This window comes from Leucopleurus acutus (assembly GCF_964270905.1).
Source record: "Leucopleurus acutus genome assembly, chromosome: 1".
Taxonomy (NCBI): Eukaryota; Metazoa; Chordata; class Mammalia; order Artiodactyla; family Delphinidae; genus Leucopleurus; species Leucopleurus acutus.
In genome coordinates, this window is record NC_139142.1 from 57,132,136 (window position 1) to 57,152,530 (window position 20,395).

A 20,395-nucleotide genomic window follows, 5' to 3' on the forward strand; every position below is an offset into this window, starting at 1 on the left:
AAAAGACATGTATGTTACCATCCTACAGGGAATATAAACTTAAATTAAAATTGTATAATCCTCCTTATCCCACTACCACTTCCCCACCAAAAACATAAGAAGCTGTGAGCACAAGGAACCTCTGAGAGCTCTCTACCTCACTTCATTCACAAGGTAAGGTACTGCTGACAGTGTGAAAAGCCATGAGAAGACTAGCACACAGGTCACAGTCTCTTCAAAGGGACATTACTGTTTGGTTGTGTTGACAGTTGTAGAAATGATAAGCCTGCTATTGCAGAAATCATTTATCAAATAACAAGAACAGTTGCACTGAAGTCATATGGTGACTTAAATCTGATAACAGAAATGTAGCAAGAAATTGGCTAATGAGTAAATGATGTATTACCACTAAATTTTGTTAACATTCTTCTTTGCCTGTGGATTTATTTTTCTAGCTAATGCTTGTAGAAAGAAAAAAAAAAATAGCCAAAGCATGGAGGGAAAGTTGCTATGACATTATGACATAATGTTTCAAAAAAGGAACTCAATAAAGACTCAGCATAAAATTTTAAAAACAGGTGACATATTCTACATATGCACATTCACTATGAAATCTAATACAAACATACATATGTACACATGAATTTACTACATACAGAAACGACAAATCACTGAAAGATTATGCACCAAATTATTAGTATTCGTATCTGGGTGGTGGGTTATGACATATTTACATTATTTTTTTATTTTAAGCTATATTTTCCAAAGTTCTCTAATACTAATTACTTTGGGACAAAGAGAAATTGCTATTAGAAATCTTATGTACTTATCACATTGGCAAACCTTTTGCTATCTCAAGTAGCACACAAACTCCCAAGGAGATTACTTTTCTCTAAACTTGACTTCTAACACTGTGGTAAAATAAGGAAATAAACACAATAATATGTAACATGCCCCACAAAATATGAATACTTGGAGAATTGCTTTAATTGGTAATTGAAAGATGATCAGATTGATTTTCCTGCTTCCAAATCTTGATAGAACATTTAGAACCATTCTGGATCATGCTTCTGATAGGGGAAGCTTGACTTTTTAATTCCTTTCTAAGGATATTCTCTTTCAGAACATCCAGGTGTCCAAAGTTATATGATAAATTAACGTTTTCAAATCAAAGACAGAGGGAGACAGGGAGGGAAGAAAGGAAGAAGAAAGAAAGGGAGAGAGGGAGAGAAAGAAAGGGAAGGTGGTAGAGAAAAAAGGCACCTTCGTGCAGGTCAGTTCAATTCTATTAACACCAAGTACGTGCCCGACTCTGTGCTATTGATTGTTTCTAGTGAGCCATCTGTTTGTTTTTTTGCAACATAAGAATGGGACCCTAAATTCAGTAAAGAAATGATGAAAAACATTTTGTTTGCTTTGGGAATAGAATTCTTTAGGGGAAACCCAGAACGATGGTCCAAGTTATTGTTATCTTTTAAATAAGAAATGGTTAAAAAAAAAAAAGACCCTTATTTTTACTATCAACAAATAAATCAATGGCTTTTTCTAAGAACCTTTAAAAGCAGAATATTTTTTCTGTGCCAAATCTTAAGCAAATGGCTGATGCATCCAGATGTTTGAACAGATTGCTAAAGTGTCATTCTGCTCTGGAAACACACTTTCTGATCCAATTAAAATGCAGGAATCAAATACTCATTTGAAACTTAAAAAAAAAAGAAAGAAAGAAAGAAAAGAAAACCAAGAAGAGTAATCGGTTGCTGACAAAAGGAATACCATGAACATTTCATGTGTTGTCTTTTGTTCCATTTTATAGCGGCTTCATTCATTTCATATACATGAACACATTCTGTTCATCCACTTTCGGTGAGGCCTAATATATTATCTCAGCTTCTATTAGAATGTGGAGCTCAAGGATAGGAGTGAATATATTCTTATCAAGCTACTGTCTTCACGTTGGGAAATATTTGTAAAAATACACATGATATCATGCGTGACTACAAATGTGACTCCAAAGTTACACTAGTATTCCCTTTATTCTTACAATGTGAATCAGAAATATTTGGTTAACCAGAAATATGTCTAAATTTAGGAACTGGAAATTCACTTAACCAAACTGAACTTCACTGTTTACCACTGAGCATTGAGTAAGTTTTAACGGAAAATTTCAACAAGTTACATAAACTAGCAAAACAAAAATTAAAAATTCATTTATAAAAGATTATACCCACTTAAGTGCCGAAGCATGTGACAGGTAACAAGAATCTCACCTGTGTCTCCTGGACAGTCTGGTCAACATTAGTCGGCAAAGCATCTGGGAATAAAATTTTCAGTGTCATGAACAATTCATTTTTTATGAAACAGACCTTAAAATACTTCTCACTGAAACCTTGATAAGATTCATCTTAACAAAGAGTTATCTGCACATTTTTTTTGATAACAACTTACCAGTTATTGGGTTAATTGCAATTGATTTTATAATACTTCATAGTTCTCTATGACTATTTCCTGATACATAATACTCTAAATGCAGAATTTTTAAAAATATTGTTCTAGTTACTAAAATGAGCAGTTATCAATATGGAACGCACGTTTCCTGCAAGAGTTCAATAAGAGAATCAGGCTTCTATTCATTTTCCTTACTCAAAGTTAACATTTCAACCACAGAGTTGCATATGATTAATATGGAAAGATACATCAAGGAAAAACAATCCAAAGCAGGAAATGTAGTTTTACCATATTCACCACGCAAAGTATAAAATAATAATTTGCAATATAAACCATTATTCAATAACCCCCAAGATAATAATAGCATGTTTTGCTGAACACCAGTTTATCCCTATATAAAACAGTAATGTTCTAAATGCAAACATTCTGCCTTCAAATGTTCATATGTATATTCCAATTGGCTATAAATGTTTAATATCATTAAATAGCCCTGTACAGTACACATTCTGTTTCCTCCCAAATGTCCTATTTTAAAGCAAATACTCTAGTCATTAAGAAGGGACACAATTATAATAAAAAATTAGGTGTCTCAGGAAAATGTCATTCTAAGGGTTCACAGGTGAGTGTGATGAGAACAGTACAAAATACTTTTTGATAAAACCTCCAGCATAAATATTCATATAAATTTACAATGACCTCTGGAGATTAGGTTTTACATGAAAGCAATAACAAGACATGTTCACATTATACAGAAAAAAAATAATTAGGCAATTACATTATGGTAGAGCCCACATAGTATATTCCATAAGTCCCTTCACGTTGATGGTAACTTTAGATCCTAAATTTTGACTTTGAAATAGCTGAAAAAATCAGAAGACAGTGGTACACTGATTATTGTTATATTGAATATTTATGATATTTGATGAAATTGCAGATGCATTAATATTACCTTAAAGAGGTAATTTCATACTTTAATATACTCCCAGTTACAAACTGTTACTTTCTATGTCCCCCTTCAGATAACACCACGATTAGGATGACTTGATCTCAGTAATATGTTTACCATTCTTTATTCTGTACTGCTAAAAGGATGGTTTCTGTTGCAAAAAATGAACGAACAAACAACCTATCCCAAACCTGACAAAACTAATTGTATTTGTAATCCCAGCATGTATTTATCTAGCATGGGAGGGAAAGGACTGAGTAATCTGAAAGACAGAGCTCTGAAACAATTATATTTAAAATTCCAGTCATTAATTTTGGTTATTTTCTCTTTCCTCTATGAAATTTTAAAAGTGAGATATTTTTTATCCATAAATTTACCTCAACTAACACTGAACTCACAAACACTATAAGGTAAATTGTCATTATTATTATTATTAGTGTTTTATTACCAATGGAGGAAGATAAGAAAAATCCTATTCCCATCCAATCCACCTCTGGGCTGAAGTCCTTTCCCCAAAACACATTACACACACTCACACACAGAAGCTTCCACATATGCTGTTGAAGTGGAAAGATTGGACTCTTCCTGAGACTCAAGGGAAGGTTGAGCAAGGAAAAGGGGGTACATAGTCTTCATTCTGTCTAAAATAAATGAACACTGCTTGCTTATCATTATAAAATGTAGTTGGAATTCTGCCACACCGAGAAGAAAATGGGCTCGTATCTGCAGTCTTCTTTGGAAGAAACACCCCATTTACTTTCACAATTCTTGTACAAGAAGATGCTTTATGTTTTTGAAATTTTTTAAACTACTGGCATTTTAATGATTGTTTTTAACTTTATTATTATGAATAAACAGAGGGGGAAATACTAAAATTTAGGAAGTAAAAGGCTATTGATGTGAACTTTGTGATAATTGTTTTATTAATTTTTTAGTTTTATAAATGAATATTAATTTCCTTACAGTAATATAAGCAAATAAAATAGTTAAAATTTAGTTTGGAAGTACTTTTTGAGTGCTTTAAGGCAAAGCAGAAAATACTTCATGAATAAAGAAGATTCCTGTAGACAATGGAAGACATATAATTTAAAAAAATTCTTTAAATTCTTGTGGAGAAAGTATGTATCATTCAGGTAGTAAACTTGTTATGTCTATAGGTAGCTTACAATAGCTCAAAAACTTATATTCTAAAACTTTTTTAGTGAACTATATCTGCAAAGTAGCTAAAATCAACTGTCTAAAAGCATAAAAAAGCTTACTGTGACCTCAACTTAACTAATACATTTAATGGTTAGAAAAAAAATGTAGAAAATGTGTTGTTCTCAGCAAAGGTGTTATTGTATCTAATTTAAATGATTGTATTTAATGTACCTCTGTGCTAATCTATTTGTAAACTAAAAATAAATAATATTCATCAAACCAAACTTCATTTCTTCTTAGGATTTTGAGCCTACTTCAGATGCTTCACTATTCCTTTATGGAACTTATCTATTATATATACTTTTCTTTAAAAAGACCTACTTTAATAATAGTTTGACATTTTCAAATTGGGGGACAATTATCCAAAACAAAAAGTAACACAGAAATACATATAATTTTAAAAAAAGTTTGGAGTAGGGCTTCCCTGGTGGCGCAGTGGTTGGGAGTCCGCCTGCCGACGCGGGGGACGCGGGTTCGTGCCCCGGTCCGGGAGGATCCCGCGTGCCGCGGAGCAGCTGGGCCCGTGGGCCGTGGTTGCTGGGCCTGCGTGTCCGGAGCCTGTGCTCCGCAGCGGGAGGGGCCGCAGCAGTGAGAGGCCCGCGTACCGCCAAAAAAAAAAAAAAAAAAAAAAAAAAAAAAAAGTTTGGAGTAAATATCTGTAAATATGTTATTTGTCAGTTTGTTAGTGAACAAACTGAAACCATAGTGTAAAATGACTAAAAATTAAAGAAGAATAATTAAGAACAAGGAAGCAAAAACAATATATACAACCTATACACAGTCAGCAACAACAAACAGCAAAACCATATGCTTTGAATCACATATATGTAGTTGGTTAAATAAGGAATGTAAGAAATGACAGAAAGAAAAACAACAAGAGGGACAGAATTTCTTGCTTATAGTAATATAATATCTGGATCACAAATCTGCATTGTGCTAATTAATCAAAATTCTTAATATTGAGCTTTCTTCCCTGGCTCCATTCACTTATTTATTCATCTATCCATTTGCTCATTCATTCATCTGAGTAACTACTGCATTTTGGATATTATACCAGTCACCTTTAATCACCCCCAACCTTCCCATAGATTTATCTTTCAGCCACTTCACACTGAAACTGCCCTGAGCAAAACATTTTTCATATACTTATCAACAACACCAAATAACATCTGACCCTCTTGATAGGCCAAGTTTTGTTCACATATTTTGTTCAAATATAAACTTTTTGAAAGATAGGAACACAGGCCTTCTTAACACCTGTAGAACAAGTGTGCAAGCATTTGGTTAATTCACCCTAAAAAGAGTCTTGTAAAAGCAATAACAATTTAAATGGTTTAAATGGCTTTAGTCAAACAGAATAAAATTTCACATGATTAGATATTATGAGTTCTAAATGTTTATGAGAAATAAAATATATTTAATTAAAGTTTCATTAGAAGCATAAGCAGGAAATTGATTTTAAAAAATCCAGGCAACTGGAAAATAGAACATAAGTTAATCAGTAGCTTGGAGTAGACACACTAAGCTGCTGCCTGTTCTGTGTGATTTCAGCGCCCCCTTGACCACAATGTTCATTGTGCCAGAGATTCCTTGTTTGGGGATTCATTTCTTTAAGTCTTGAAATCTTTTACATATTCAGGATATTTTAATACTATGCAGGTAAAAACTAGGAAGGTGAAAAATAATATGCCTTTGTCAATAAGCACTTCATGAAGAATTAAGTAACTGGTGTTAATTAAAAATGTTTAGTTGGGATTAGAGCATTATTACAGACATAGTGTTGAAAATACACTTCACTTTGAGCAATGCTTTGATTTTACAAAATAATACCACACATGTGATCTCATTTATTCTTTACAAGAACTATATACCAGGAAGGCTGATTATATTTTAGAAATGTGAAAGACAAACTTCAGAAAAAGAAGCAGGGCAGGGAAGACATTTAGGAAACACCTAAGGTAATGAAAGCCCATTAGACAAATTTTTTCATGAGTTGCTCAGAAAGTAATCTCTAACTGCTTTAATCTAATCCACTTTTTTTTTTGAATGTCATTACGATAAATCATGTATAATATGTGCCTTGGTCAAGTTGAAATTAACTGAAAATTTTATAAATGCTTCCAACAAGAGGAAATTAAACCAATAACGGACATTCTTCACTTGTGTTTTAAATGGTATTTCAAGTAATCTGAAAGAGTTACTAAACTTTTACTGTGTAATTTACATAAAGTCCGTATCTTATTATATTATGGCTAAAATTTTTTGTGCAACGTTCCCACATGAACCTTATTCTCAAAAAAACCCCAAAAAACAAAACAATAACAAAAAAACCCCAAAGTCCTGTTTACTGATCTTTAATTAAACACCATTAAGTTACCATATAATATTGTAAAAAATTTCAGCAAGTAGATAGAACATTTCTCTATAGACCTTGATTTCAGTGACTGTCCAAGAATGTCATATTATCAAGGAGCAATATTACTGTCTGACTAAATTAAAAATCCTTTTTTAAATGACATATTCCCACTAAGCTGTATAATTTCTAATTAAATTTCATCACAAGTTTTGGTTCAAATAATAAATACATTTACTCAGAGAGAAACATTCAAATTCAGAATTACAGAGCAGAAGGCAAAAACGAAACTACTATCTGGTTAATGAGCAATGACTTTATATTGCTTATAAATGTAATAAGAACTCTATTAGAAGATTTTTATTTAACTTGGTGATAAAAATAAATATTCCTTTGATAAAGGCAGTTTTGTATTTTTGTTTCCCTATTTAACTTGCATTAAGAAAAATATAAAGCTCATTTGGTCACCAAATGTGTACTGAATGAATGAAAACACCTTCATAAGCCCAGGCAGATGCATATGACTTAAAACTGGCCTGTGACTTAAAACTGAATTGGCATTTTTTGCCAAATGAAAAATCAATTGCATTTTCTTCTGCTTCCTACTGAAAAAGCTGTGTCATAGATGAGAAATATCTTAGACCCATTAAGGCACCTGAACCAAGAATGTTGATTAGAAGGGTACTTATTTTAACACTGTCTGGGTATACTTGACTATTTTATTTTAAACAACATGACAACACAGAGCTGTTCTCTAAAATATTTGCCTAAAAACAAACACCACTGTCACTGAAAGAAAATATACAATCTACTCATTGAAAAATACCAATCATCCATAGGTGGTACTTTGTAAGACTGGAGGAAATATCATTATTTTTGCAAGACTTTTTTTTTCATACGAAAACTTTTATTTTGTGGTCTGCTATTGGAGAACCTGGTAGCTGGTCCTAGAATGGGGAAGGCACTGCTGTCATGCTTTTTCCCTAAACAATTTTATATATATGACCTTCATATATACATGGATATATATGAAGTTACTTCATATATATCCATGTATATATGAAGTAACTATACCCTGGAGGGTTTATATGCCATGGCTCTGTTAGCCATGAATCAGAGAGATAAGACTGGGATTTCAAATTCCAATTTCCTATGTGAGTTCTCAAAATAATTTTTTCATTAAAAAGAAATAATAGGTTACACAGTGCTTTCCAATATCCACTCAGAATTTGAAAGAGTTGCTTTTCCACTATGCCCATCAGAACTGTTGGACTGAATTAACATCGCATTCATAGACATGCTTCTTTTAGAAAACAGTCCGCATGTGTTCGGTGAGTTAATATAATAATAGCATTCCTTTAATTCTCCATTCAGGGAGTACCTGTGCCTTGCTCTGGATCTCTCAGCAGGCAAAGTGAGAAACTTACTTGGCTTTGAATGTGCTCTTTTAGATGTGGGTCCCTCTGTGCCAGAATCAGGAGGTCGACTAGCTAACTGCAAGACAGTTGAGTTGTTCCTGTTAGTGTTTTGGGTCTCAACATTTGTGACAGCTTCATTCTGTGGTTCGGTACTTGGCTTCGTGCCAGTCTTTCTTTTCTGCTTTTGGGACACAGAAGTACTTGAAGTCCAGGTAGGAGGCAAAGCAGAGGTAGTGGTAGAGGAGTCCTGACTTGAACAAGTTTCTGAACATTGTATCACATTGTCATTGGCAACTTTAAAACACTGGGCATTCTCTTCGTGTCCCACAGCTTGTTTGGACATGGACTGGGGCAGCGTCACACTGCAGCCTTGTATTTGAGCCCCATTAGTTTGAGAGCAGACGTTGCTGACCTTGGTGACCTTGTGTTGCCCATTATTGTTACAAACCTTATACCGGATCATTAGAATGATGATGAAAACCAGCACAGAGGCTACGATGATTCCACCAATAATAATAATCATGGTGCCTCCCAAAAACTGGGACTGCATGAAATGACACCGCACATAATCGTCTTCCGTAGTAAACTGGATGCAACCCACGACTCTTGTGGCAGTGAGGGAAGTAATGCCATCATCATATATTGCCAAGACACACAAGTCATACATAGTTCCAGCAGCCAGGTTATTGACAAGAAAAGTTTTGCTCGTAGGAGGTATCATTCTGAGGGACAATGGAATTTGTGTTAATATTAAAAACAAAACAAAACAGATACACACACAGTCATTATGACTTTAGTTCTGTTTCATTTTAGTACTCATTAAGATAAGCACATTTATAACATATGAAATATGATAAAATGATCTAATCTTATATTTACCCAGTTAAAATGGCTAAAAGTAATTGTTGGATTCTGCATCATATTAATGGTGCCTGCACTATGTCTTGACAAGCTTACTAATTACATTGCTTGGCAAAGCAGAATTCCTAATAAAAGCCACTGCTAAAAAATCATTTATGACAAATTACTTTTGAAAGGTGTGACTGTGACATTATCTGACTACTAAACAAATCCATTTAGCACTTACAACACCTCTGTGACTAAAAGCCAATTTGAAGGAAGGGAAAACACTGACAATCACATTAGAAACCAGAATGGAAATGAAATTCAGAGTATTTCTTTTTCAAATCAGTTATAAGCTACTATGGAATGGTACCCATTAAATCTATCTTTAATAACTAAGATAATTACTAAGATTAAAGTACTTTATTTACAGATCTCAACCCTCTCTTATGTCTTCAACACTTGGTTCCCAGTATGCTTTTATCTATAAATGAGGTTGATGCGTAATATTATCCTAGAATCATGAACAGGGCAAAGATGTTGACCAGAGCATAAATCCCTTATCCTCCCCATTGTGGGCCGATGAAATTACTTTCACAACATAGTTTGTAAAGTTTGATAAGAGTTTAAGACACCTCTGAATCTACTGTATCACTAAAGTCTTCTGTGGCTCCTATTCTCCACTACCATTTTCTACTCAGTAGCAACCATATATGACTAAGATTTAATTTGGAAAATAGGCTTGAAACTCTCTTTTTTCTCTGAAAGAGTTTTAGAAATTTCAAGACTTGGCAATGCTAATCTATTATATAACCTAAATAATGTCTTCTAAATGTACCAAGAAACTTTTAGGCTAGAGTATGTATTGTGGTTGAGATCACTACCATTTACTGAGTGCATAAGAAATGCCAGGCATTACTAAGCACTTTATATGCATTACGATTTCATTTTTACAATGACTTATGAGGTAGGCATTATCACCATTTTACACATGACAAACATTAAGGTCAGGAATTCAAGCAATTTCCTCAGGGTCATAAGAGAATTTACTTGTCATGGAAGGATTAAAATCTTGGAATTTGGAAAATAGAAACGGACCTATTTTACAGAGCTAACGTTTAAAGTATATAGAATGTCTAGTAGCTACAGGAAAGTAAGGGGTAGGGGTAGATGCTCATCTTTGACAACGGGTTAAATAATCCATAGCCTAAGTGAAAAGCTGAGTATGACAACAGCAAACTACTATATGCTAATATACACGCATCGCAGTCTACATCCCCGTACATTTAGTGATGAGAGGAATATTAGAACCATTTACTCTAATCTCTTCCTTTTAAAGATGAGAAAATTAAAACTCAGCCAAGTAGAACCTTGCCCAGCATCGGTCACATGGTTAGCTAGGTCAGTTTTGTTTTTTCCTACCAGCCCATGCTTATTTTTAAAAAAAATTTCTTTCATTTCCATACATGAGCAAAAATCAAATTATCTTCAAGAATTCATCTGGATATATAAAAACTGATTTGATCTTATTTCAGAAAAGCTGAAAGGCAAAATATATATATTTGTATATATATATATACATATATATATATATATATACACACGTATACACATGTATATTTCAAAGTCATGATTTTACATCATTTCCTAGGAGTAACAACAGTCTATCATGAGTAAAATTATATGGAGAGGTAAAAATGTATATTTCCAACTGAAAATTGGACAAGATGTGACTATAAATCAATGAGGCTGAACTTTAGAAAAACATACCAGAAATTCTTTAGTCAGATGCAAATTCTCCACCAATATCCTTACCCAGAGATTACATATTTAACTACACTGATACTTTCACTGCTCAAAATACTTATAAACTTTCTCTTTGGAACTGTCTTAAGAACCAGTGTATATGAGACAACACACACACACATAACTCAATCACTCAAAAAATCAGTCTCATTATTTTATAGTTACATCCTATTTTTGACCAAAAATGGCAATACCCATCTTGATCACCCACCTTATTCACAAGACTTGGCTCCAAATGGCTTTTGCTTGTTTCCAAAATTCAAATTCACCCTCAAAAGACGAAGATTTGCCACCACTGAGGATATTCAAAATAGTATGACGAAGGTTCTAAAGATAATTCCAAAAATGCTTTGAGCAATGGCAGCATTATTGGGATAATAGTATAGCCTCCCAATGAGACTTCCTTGAAGGAAAGAACACTCATGTGGATGTGTAAGTTCTGGTATGTTTTTGAATTTTTAAGATAAATCAATCTTGTTCTCTGATAGTCACATCTCTTAGACGAGGGGGAAAAAGTAAGTAAGCATAATATTAAATATAAATTTGAACTCTCTGAAAATAACAGCATTCAAAATATTTCTCCACATGTATTCACCTTTCACAAGCCTTACATTATATACTTTAAAAAGTGGAGTACTTTAATTACAACACAGAGTAGCACTGCTGATTGAAAAAAATCAGTAGTAGATTATCAAGTCCTACACTAAGATGCACAGCAAGTACAAATATTTGCTTAATTTTTCTTACCTGTAAACAAGGGTGTCATCATAAGTACCATTGTACTGGATTTGAAACATACGTATTCCTGGGATATTTCTTTGAAAATTAAATTTAAGCAGTGCCGTAGATGATGTTGCTTCTGCCACCACAATTTTATCTTGACTGATTTTAGTATCACCATTACTAGTGCTTGCATTAGAACCTGACTTAGTAGAAGTTGAGATATCTGAAGAACCAGGATCAGGCTCATGGATATGGTTCGTACTGTTTAGTAAGTGAGGGAGCTTAATTATATGAAGATCCACCATTTGTGTTGCTTCCCCAGCAGGATTGGAAGCAATGCAGGTAAAAGCTCCTGTATCCTTAATAGTTGTTATAAGAATGTCAAGTGTTCCATTATCATACACCAGAGATCTTGTTGCATTTGAAATAAGCTTCCCTTCAGGAGAAATCCAGTGAATTGCAGGTTCGGGGTCTCCCCTGGCTTTGCACCTCAGGGTTGCCCTCTGACCCTCCAGGACTCTCATCTCATGTGTATGACGAGTAATGAGAGGAGGCTCACACAAAAACTCTTCCTCAGGAATTGACCAAAAATAGCGGCCAGTTAAAAGTGCTGGGGAAGCACAGGTCTCCAGGTCATCTTCTCTGGACAGACGCCTCAACCACAGCAATTCACAGTTGCAGTGCAAAGGGTTTCCACCAAAACTTAATGCAAAAGTAGATGGGCTTATGATTCCTGAGGTTGCTAGGACCTGAGCTCGCTGAAAGAGAGGGTCAGGTGGTAGCTTCTGTAATTTATTTGATGTTACATCTAGCCGAGTCATCTTGTGCAAGTGGGAGAAAGTCCCCTTAGGAATGTTATCAATCATATTGTGATCCAAACTGAGGGTGTGCAAGCTAACCATCTTCTCAACAGCATCCCATGGTATTGTTTCTAAATTATTATAGGACAGATCCAGCTCCTCGAGGGCAAAGACATCATCAAATGCTGTAGAAGAAATTAAAGTCAGCTGATTGTTGTTCAGTATCAAATGATGGAGATTGGAAAGCCCACTGAACATATCATTTGTAATTTTAGTCAATCTGTTGCTATTCAAATGCAATGCCCTCAGATTCCGTAAGTCAGCAAAAGCATGAGGTGTAATAAAACTTATTGTATTCCTGGATAGAGTCAGGTCCACCAAGCTGGTCATATTGGCAAAATCTTTCCTTTTAATATTTGTAACAAAATTGTCTGCCAAACGCAGTTCCACAGTTCTTCTGTCAATGTTTGGTGGCACAAACAAAAGCCCTTTCTTGGCACAAAGGGTTGCAAGATTAGGAGACAAAATCTGACAGACACAACGCTTTGGACAGATCTGAGCTTTCACTGCTATGCCAATGAAAAACAGATAAAAAAGAAATTTTTCCATTGTAGATCAGTTTTAAGAGCCTGTAAGAGAAGACACAAAATATAGTGTTAGCATCCAGTCATTTGAGTGAAGTTCATATTCCTACTAAAATAATCTTTTTTATGCAAATTAGAATATAGAAACAATTTATTCACTTGCTTATTTAACCAAATATAAAATATTAACTCTGTATTGTCTGTGTAGTAGACCCTAGGATAAAAAAAATATACCATTCATGACCTCATGAGATTTAAAATCAACTGGTGAAAACAAAGAAGTCAACAGATTATTATAATTCTGTCAATTAAGTGCTATTTTTGAAATATGTCCAGGGCACTCCCTGGGTTCACAAAAAAGAGACATTCAGCCCAGACTGGAGGGTGGGAGCTCAGGGAAATTTCCACTAAACCCCCAAAAGACATCTTGTAAATTCAAAAGCTTAGACATATTTAGAGATTTGCAAGTATTTCAATTTACTAGTCTGAGCATAAACAGAAAGAGACAATATTTGTATTTGTTAACCTTGTGGCAAGATACTTGAAAGTAATTAATTGTTAATTAAATTTTATTCATCTTTATGAACTATCTTGAAAATAGTACAACCTCCACATCCTAGCTGCAAATACAGGATCCTGTTCTCAAATATAAAAAAGGCCGAAAATTTACCACAAATGCTCTGAGCTCCTTAACTATTAGAATGTTTTATGTGATATAATGTGGAGTTTTGAAGATAATTTATGGAAAGCAGTCATCAAAATACTTGACAGTGAGTCCAAGATGTCATATTCCATTTTCCTTTTCTGAAAAAACTAGTGCACTTGTATTTATTCAAATTTATTTTTAAAAAACTTGACAGTTTCATTTCTATCTTGATCTCAAGTATTTGCTCTTGAAAATAATCATCAAAAATAACAATACTGGGCTTCCCTGGTGGCGCAGTGGTTGAGAGTCTGCCTGCCGATACAGGGGACACAGGTTCGTGCCCTGGTCCGGGAGGATCCCACATGCCGCGAAACGGCTGGGCCCGTTGAGCCACGGCCGCTGAGCTTGCGCGTCTGGAGCCTGTGCTCCACAACGGGAGAGGCCACAACGGTGAGAGGCCCGCGTACAAAAAAAAATAAAATAAATAACAATACTAACGCATACATGATTAAAATTCTCAAAAAGTACGTGTAATTTTAAACACCAAAAGGGAAAACAGCTGCAGAAAATCACTTAAATGTTTAATTGATGAAAATATGAAATACATAATTATTCTAGAAATGATGCACCTAGTTTTCTAAATAAAACCTATTCTTATAGGTTTGATTTATTTTATGCCTATTTTATGTCATATTAAATGTGGTTGTAATGAATATGAACTGTCATTCTCAGCAAATGAAATAGTCTTACTCTTCTGTTCATGACAGAATAACTAGTACTTAGTCTTTCAGTAATAAGCAAAATTTAAAAAAACAAACAAAAAAAGAAACTGTACAAAAATATGTAAAATGTCTGTTTCAGACATTGGAGAAAAGGAAGCACAGAACTGTGATCCTTGAAAAAGTGAATTAAAAAAAATGAACCCTATCATTGATCCCTAGAGACACTTTCCAAACCACATCACAAGGAGGGAAAACAAGGCAAAGCATGAAGAGTCTTATTCAATTGAAGAGAACTGAGATCAGAGTGCAGAGTCTCAGGTGGATTGACTTTATGGGGCAAAGTACCAGAAATGAGAGAGTTATCAAAAGAAAGAACACCAGTAATCTCTGTACATAGAGACAGAACAATAGATACTAACTATACTGAAACACTGATGGGGAAAAAAGTGAACAAAAACTCAGTGACTTGTGGAAAAATATTAAAAAGTCAAACATACATATAATTGGAGTATTAGAAGAAAGCTGTAATGTAGAAATATATCTGAAGAAATAAAGGCAACTTCTTTTTTTCAAATTTGTGATAAAAAACAACCCAAAAAATCCAAGCTGAAAACAAGAAAAAGACACATCACAATCAAATTGCAGATAACCAAAGAAAGAGGAAAAATAATCTTAAGAGCAGTCCCCAAAATAGGACACATTACAAAAAGATATGGTGAACAAAATAAAAATAAAAATAATGTCTGACTCCTCACTGACTTCTCTTTGGGAATAAAGCAAGATGGAAGACAATGAGAAATCTCTTTAAAGAGCTTCCAGAAAAAGAAAGGCCTGCCAGACTGGGTGGGGGTTTATATATTCATAAATTATGAAAGTAAAATAAAAACGTTTTGAGAGAAACAAACTGAAATTTTCATTACCAGAAGAACATGAATCTTTATAGATGCATAAAAAGCAACAGAAATGGTATATCTGTGGGTAGGTATAAAATATTTCATTGTGTTTTAATATGTTTATAAATAGTACTCTGGTGTGGATATAAACAGTTACAAAAAACATTCACACCCTAACAATTAAATCTGCTGGATAAGCTACAAATTATATATTTTTGAAAATAACAACATCATAATGCTGAAAATACAAATAAACTTAATGGAACTATATTCCACATAATGACAGTCCTTGATGAAAGAGAGGATATACAGAGGTGTCCCCCTTCTTCCCCCATCAACAGAAAAGTAAATAGAAGAACCCACCTGGCATAAATTGGGGTGAGGAGAAACCAGCCTAACTTTTAATAAACTTTTAAAAAAATATCTTATTGTTTTAGAGCAGTATTAGGTTTACAACAAAATTGAGAGGAAGGTACAGAGATTTCTGATATACCAACTACTCCCACACATGCAGAGCCTCCTCTATCATCTACATCCCTTACCAAAGTGGTACATTTGTTAGAGCAGATGAATCTACTTTGGCACATCATAATCACCTAAAGTTCATAGCTTACATTAGGGTTCACTCTTGGTATTATACATTCTCTGGGTTTGGATAAATATAAAATGACATATATTCACCATTTTGGAATCATACAGAGTATTTTCACTGCCCTAAAAATCCTCTGTGCTCTGCCTATTCATCTCTCCTCAGCCCTTCCCTGGCAATCACTGATCTTTTTACTGTCTCCATAGTTCTGTTTTTTCAAGAATGTCATAGAGCTGGAATCATACAGTATGTAGCTTTTTCAGATTGACTTCTTCTGTTTAATATGTTTTTAAGGTTCCTCCATGTCTTTTCAAGGCTTTGCAGCTCATTTCTTTTTAGCACAGAATAATATCCCATTGTCTGGATATACCACAGTTTATCTACTCACCTACTGAAGGACATCTTCATTGTTCCCAAGTTTTGGCAATTATGAAAAAAGCTGCAATACACATCCATGTACAGGCTTTTGTGTGGACATGTATTTTTTACTCCTTTGGGTAAATACCAAGGAATGCAATTACTGGATTGTATGGTAAAACATGTTTAGTTTTCTAAAAAACCATCAGAGTGGCTGCACCAAGAATGTGTGAGAGTTCCTGTTGTACCACTTCTTCTTCAGCACTTGGTGTCAGTGTTACAGATTTTGGTCATTCTAATAGATGTGTAGTAGCATTTCATTGTTTTAATTTGCATTTCCCTGGTGACATATGATGTGGGATATCTCTTCACATTTTATTTGCCATCTGTATATCTTTTTTTTGGTGAGGTGTCTGTGAAGGTCTTTGACCCATTTTTAATCATTTTTTAAATTACTGAGTTTTAAGAGTTCTTTGTATATTTTGGATAACAATCCTTTATCAGATTTGTCTTTTGCAAATCTGTTGTATGTAAAAAAGCACCACCACACCTGAAGTCATCTAGGTTTTCTCTTATGTCATCTTCTAGGAATTTTACAGTATTGTATTATTGTGATTCAGTTCACCACAGTTTCAAATGCTTTGAGAGCATGGTTGGGAGTTTCCTATTCAGTAAGACATGGATCTTAGCGCTAGAGTGGTTTTGGAGCTTTATAACTCTGTTTCCAGCTTTTTTCTGGTGGCCAAGGAGAACTCCTTGATCTTTAATTTCACCTCTGGATTTCTTTGCTTTGCACTGTAACTGAGCTATCCTACAAGCTTTTCTCATCTCTTCAGTGCCATGCCAGGCATTCTGTGTTTGAAAGTCAGAAATACCTCTATGGGAGGAAAGTGACTGAACTATCCTTTCTCTCTCTTCTCTCCCCTTCTCCCTCACCCTCTCCTCTCTCTCATAGCTAAAACCCCTGAGTGACTTTTCCTTTCTGTTCTTTTGCTTCTTATTCATTCTTCCAAACTTGAAAGTCTACATTGCCTGGAGGATTCATTTCAATTTTCCTTTCCTTCCTTAATTCTTCCTCATTTTTTTCCTTATCTGAAAATGCAAAGTACCTAGGAAATTGTCTCATAAAAATAGAAGGCAGAATGGTGGTTACCAGGGGCTGAGGGGTGGAGGAAGTGGGGAGATGTTGTTTGAAGGTACAAACCTGCAACTAGTAGATAAATAAGTCCTGGAGATCTAATGCACAATGTAGTGATTACAGACAACCATACTGTACTATAAACAACAAAGTTGCTAAGAGACTAGATCTTAATTATTCCCACTGCAAAAAAGAAATGAGAAGTACATGACACGATAGGAGTGTTAGCTAATGCTACAGTGGCAATCATATTGCTATATCTAAATGTATCAAGTCAACACATTTTTACACCTTAAACTTACAGTGTTATATGACAATTATATCTCAATTAAAAAATATTTTGGGGCTTCCCTGGTGGCGCAGTGGTTGGGAGTCCGCCTGCCGATGCAGGGCACATGTGTTCGTGCCCCGATCCGGGAGGATCCCACATGCCGCGGAGCGGCTGGGCCCGTGAGCCACGGCCGCTGAGCCTGCGCGTCTGGAGCCTGTGCTCCGCAACGGGAGAGGCCAGAACAGTGAGAGGCCCGCGTACCGCAAAAAAAAAAAAAATAAAAAAAATAAAAATATTTTGAAGTCCTAGCCTCAAATACTCGTGAATGTGAGCCTATTTGTTAGGTTTTTTGCAGATTATCAAGTTAAAGTGAGGTGATTCATGTAGACCCCAATCCAATATGATTGTGTCCTTATAAACAGAGAAAATTTGGACACAAAGACAGACATGCACAGAAGGAAGACAATGTGAAGCACAGTAAGAACATCATCTACAATCCAAACAACTCTGAAGGCTGCTAGAATCTAAGAGAAAGGAATAGAACAGATTTTCCCTCACAGCCTTTAAAAGGGACTAAGCATGACAGACACCTTGATTTCAGACTTCTAGCTTCCACAATTGTGGGACAGTAAATTTCTGTTAAAGCTACCCTGTTTGTGGTACTTTGTTATGGCAGCCCTAGCAAACTAATACAACACTCAAAACCATTTCCTGTAACAGAAGAATTTTGGATATAAAACAATACATATTGTAAACTTCCAAGTACACCTGACCCTTGAAACAACACAGGAGTTAAGGGCACCGACCCTTTGCACAGTCAAAAATTTGTGTATAACTTATACTTGGCCTTCTGTATCTGCAGTTCCTCTACATCTGTGGTTCTGCATCCTCGGATTCAACCAACTGTGAACCGTGTAGTACTGTAGTAAGTATTTATTGAAAAAAAAACTGTATATAAGTGGACCCGCACAGTTCAAACACTTGTTGTTCAAGGGTCAACTGTATACATGCATTTAGAACAGGCAAAGCTAATGCATAGTGATAGAAATCAAATCTACTGATTGTGGTTGCCTGGTTGGAGGATGGTAGATTGATTGGGGAAGAGTACAAAAAGATTGGGGGGGGCGGGTCATGGAAATATTCTATATCTTATTTGTAATAGTAGTATACATTCATCAGAATTCATTGGCTATACACTTGAAATTCGTGCATTTTATTTATGGCAAGTTTTCCACAACAGAGTTGGTTAAGCTTAAAAGAGGAAATATGGGTTTTCTATTATATTTCCAAACATTGGTTTCAAAGGAAGAAGAATTTATAAAATGACAAGTTATTGGTAGTTAATCAGAACTTAGTCATAAATATTTTAGAAATACATATTTTCTTAGCTCTGTCATATATCTTCAAAGATGTGTTTCCGTTCCAAGCAAAATTATGCACCCTATTTCATAATCTGATTTACTCCCTCAGGTAACATACACACTGCCTGATGTAATATCATCTCACTGCTGATAAGGTGATTTACTAAGTAGCAATAAGTTTAGAATAAAATGTGCACCACTTTCTTAACTCTGTGTTTATTTTTTAAGTGAGACCTGTAAGTAATAACAGAATCATATGAATTGTGATCCATGAGCATTCCCATGTTATCTTAGGACAAGGTGGAAATTTCAATGTTTGTAAAAAATAGGAGATAGGAATCACATAAAGAAGCAGAGTTTCACTTCCTACAAGTTCAAAAACTAATTCTTGACATATTTTTTAAATTAATATAATACCACTTGAAGAAAATGAATGTGACTGGAAGAGTGGAGTAGTTGTCAGTTTTGCTGGAATTCATAATTTAAACATTTATAAAGACCATTGGATGGACCTAGAGACTGTCATACAGATTGAAGTAAGTCAGAAAGAGAAAAACAAATATCGTATATTAATGCATATATGTGGAATCTAGAAAAATGGTACAGATGAACCAGTTTGCAAGTCAGAAATAGAGACACAGATGTAGAGAACTAACATATGGACACCAAGGGGGGAAGGGGGGGATGGGATGATTGGGAGATTGGGATTGACATATATACACTAATATGTATAAAATAGATAACTAATAAGAACCTGCTGTATAAAAAATTAAATTAAATTAAATTAAAAAAACATAAAGACCATCAAACACAGTATCCTCATTTTTCTTTTGTGTGTATATGTATATATATATATATATATATACATATACACACACATATATATATATTCCTTTTTAGATTCTTTTCCATTATAGGTTATTACAAGATATTGAGTATAGACACTATCCTCATTCTTATCTAGTTAAGTGAAACTCTTTCAAAACATTATTCGTCTGTTGCTTTATCTAAATAGTTAAATGCAAACAACAAAGATCCCTTTTTAATAATAATATTTGAGGGGGGCTGTAACTCAGTAAATAGTCATACAGTTACAGCTCTTTAGATAATATTTACACACCTCTATATTATATGTTCTCTCAATCTAGTTCCTCTCAGACACAAAGTGACACATTTACAAAGTGTCTATCACACACAAACTGGAAAATCATTTTCCAGTACTGCATCCTTCTTTCAGCCCATGGCTGTTACATAACATATGCTCAAGAGAATCAGTATTTATTTGGCAACAATAACAGGATATAAAAGCAAATTTAGATCT

At 34.5% G+C, this 20,395-nt stretch overlaps 1 protein-coding gene across 1 annotated transcript; it reads right to left on the reverse strand.

The window, feature by feature from the left end:
* Positions 1-8,120: 8,120 nt before the first annotated feature.
* LRFN5 (leucine rich repeat and fibronectin type III domain containing 5) lies at positions 8,121-13,122 on the reverse strand (the record flags this gene model as incomplete). The annotated part of the gene is made up of 2 exons (XM_082855053.1): positions 8,121-9,063; positions 11,738-13,122. 2 exons carry the CDS (start codon positions 13,120-13,122, stop codon positions 8,121-8,123), a joined length of 2,328 nt encoding a protein of 775 aa, XP_082711179.1.
* Between the last annotated feature and the right edge of the window lie 7,273 nt (positions 13,123-20,395).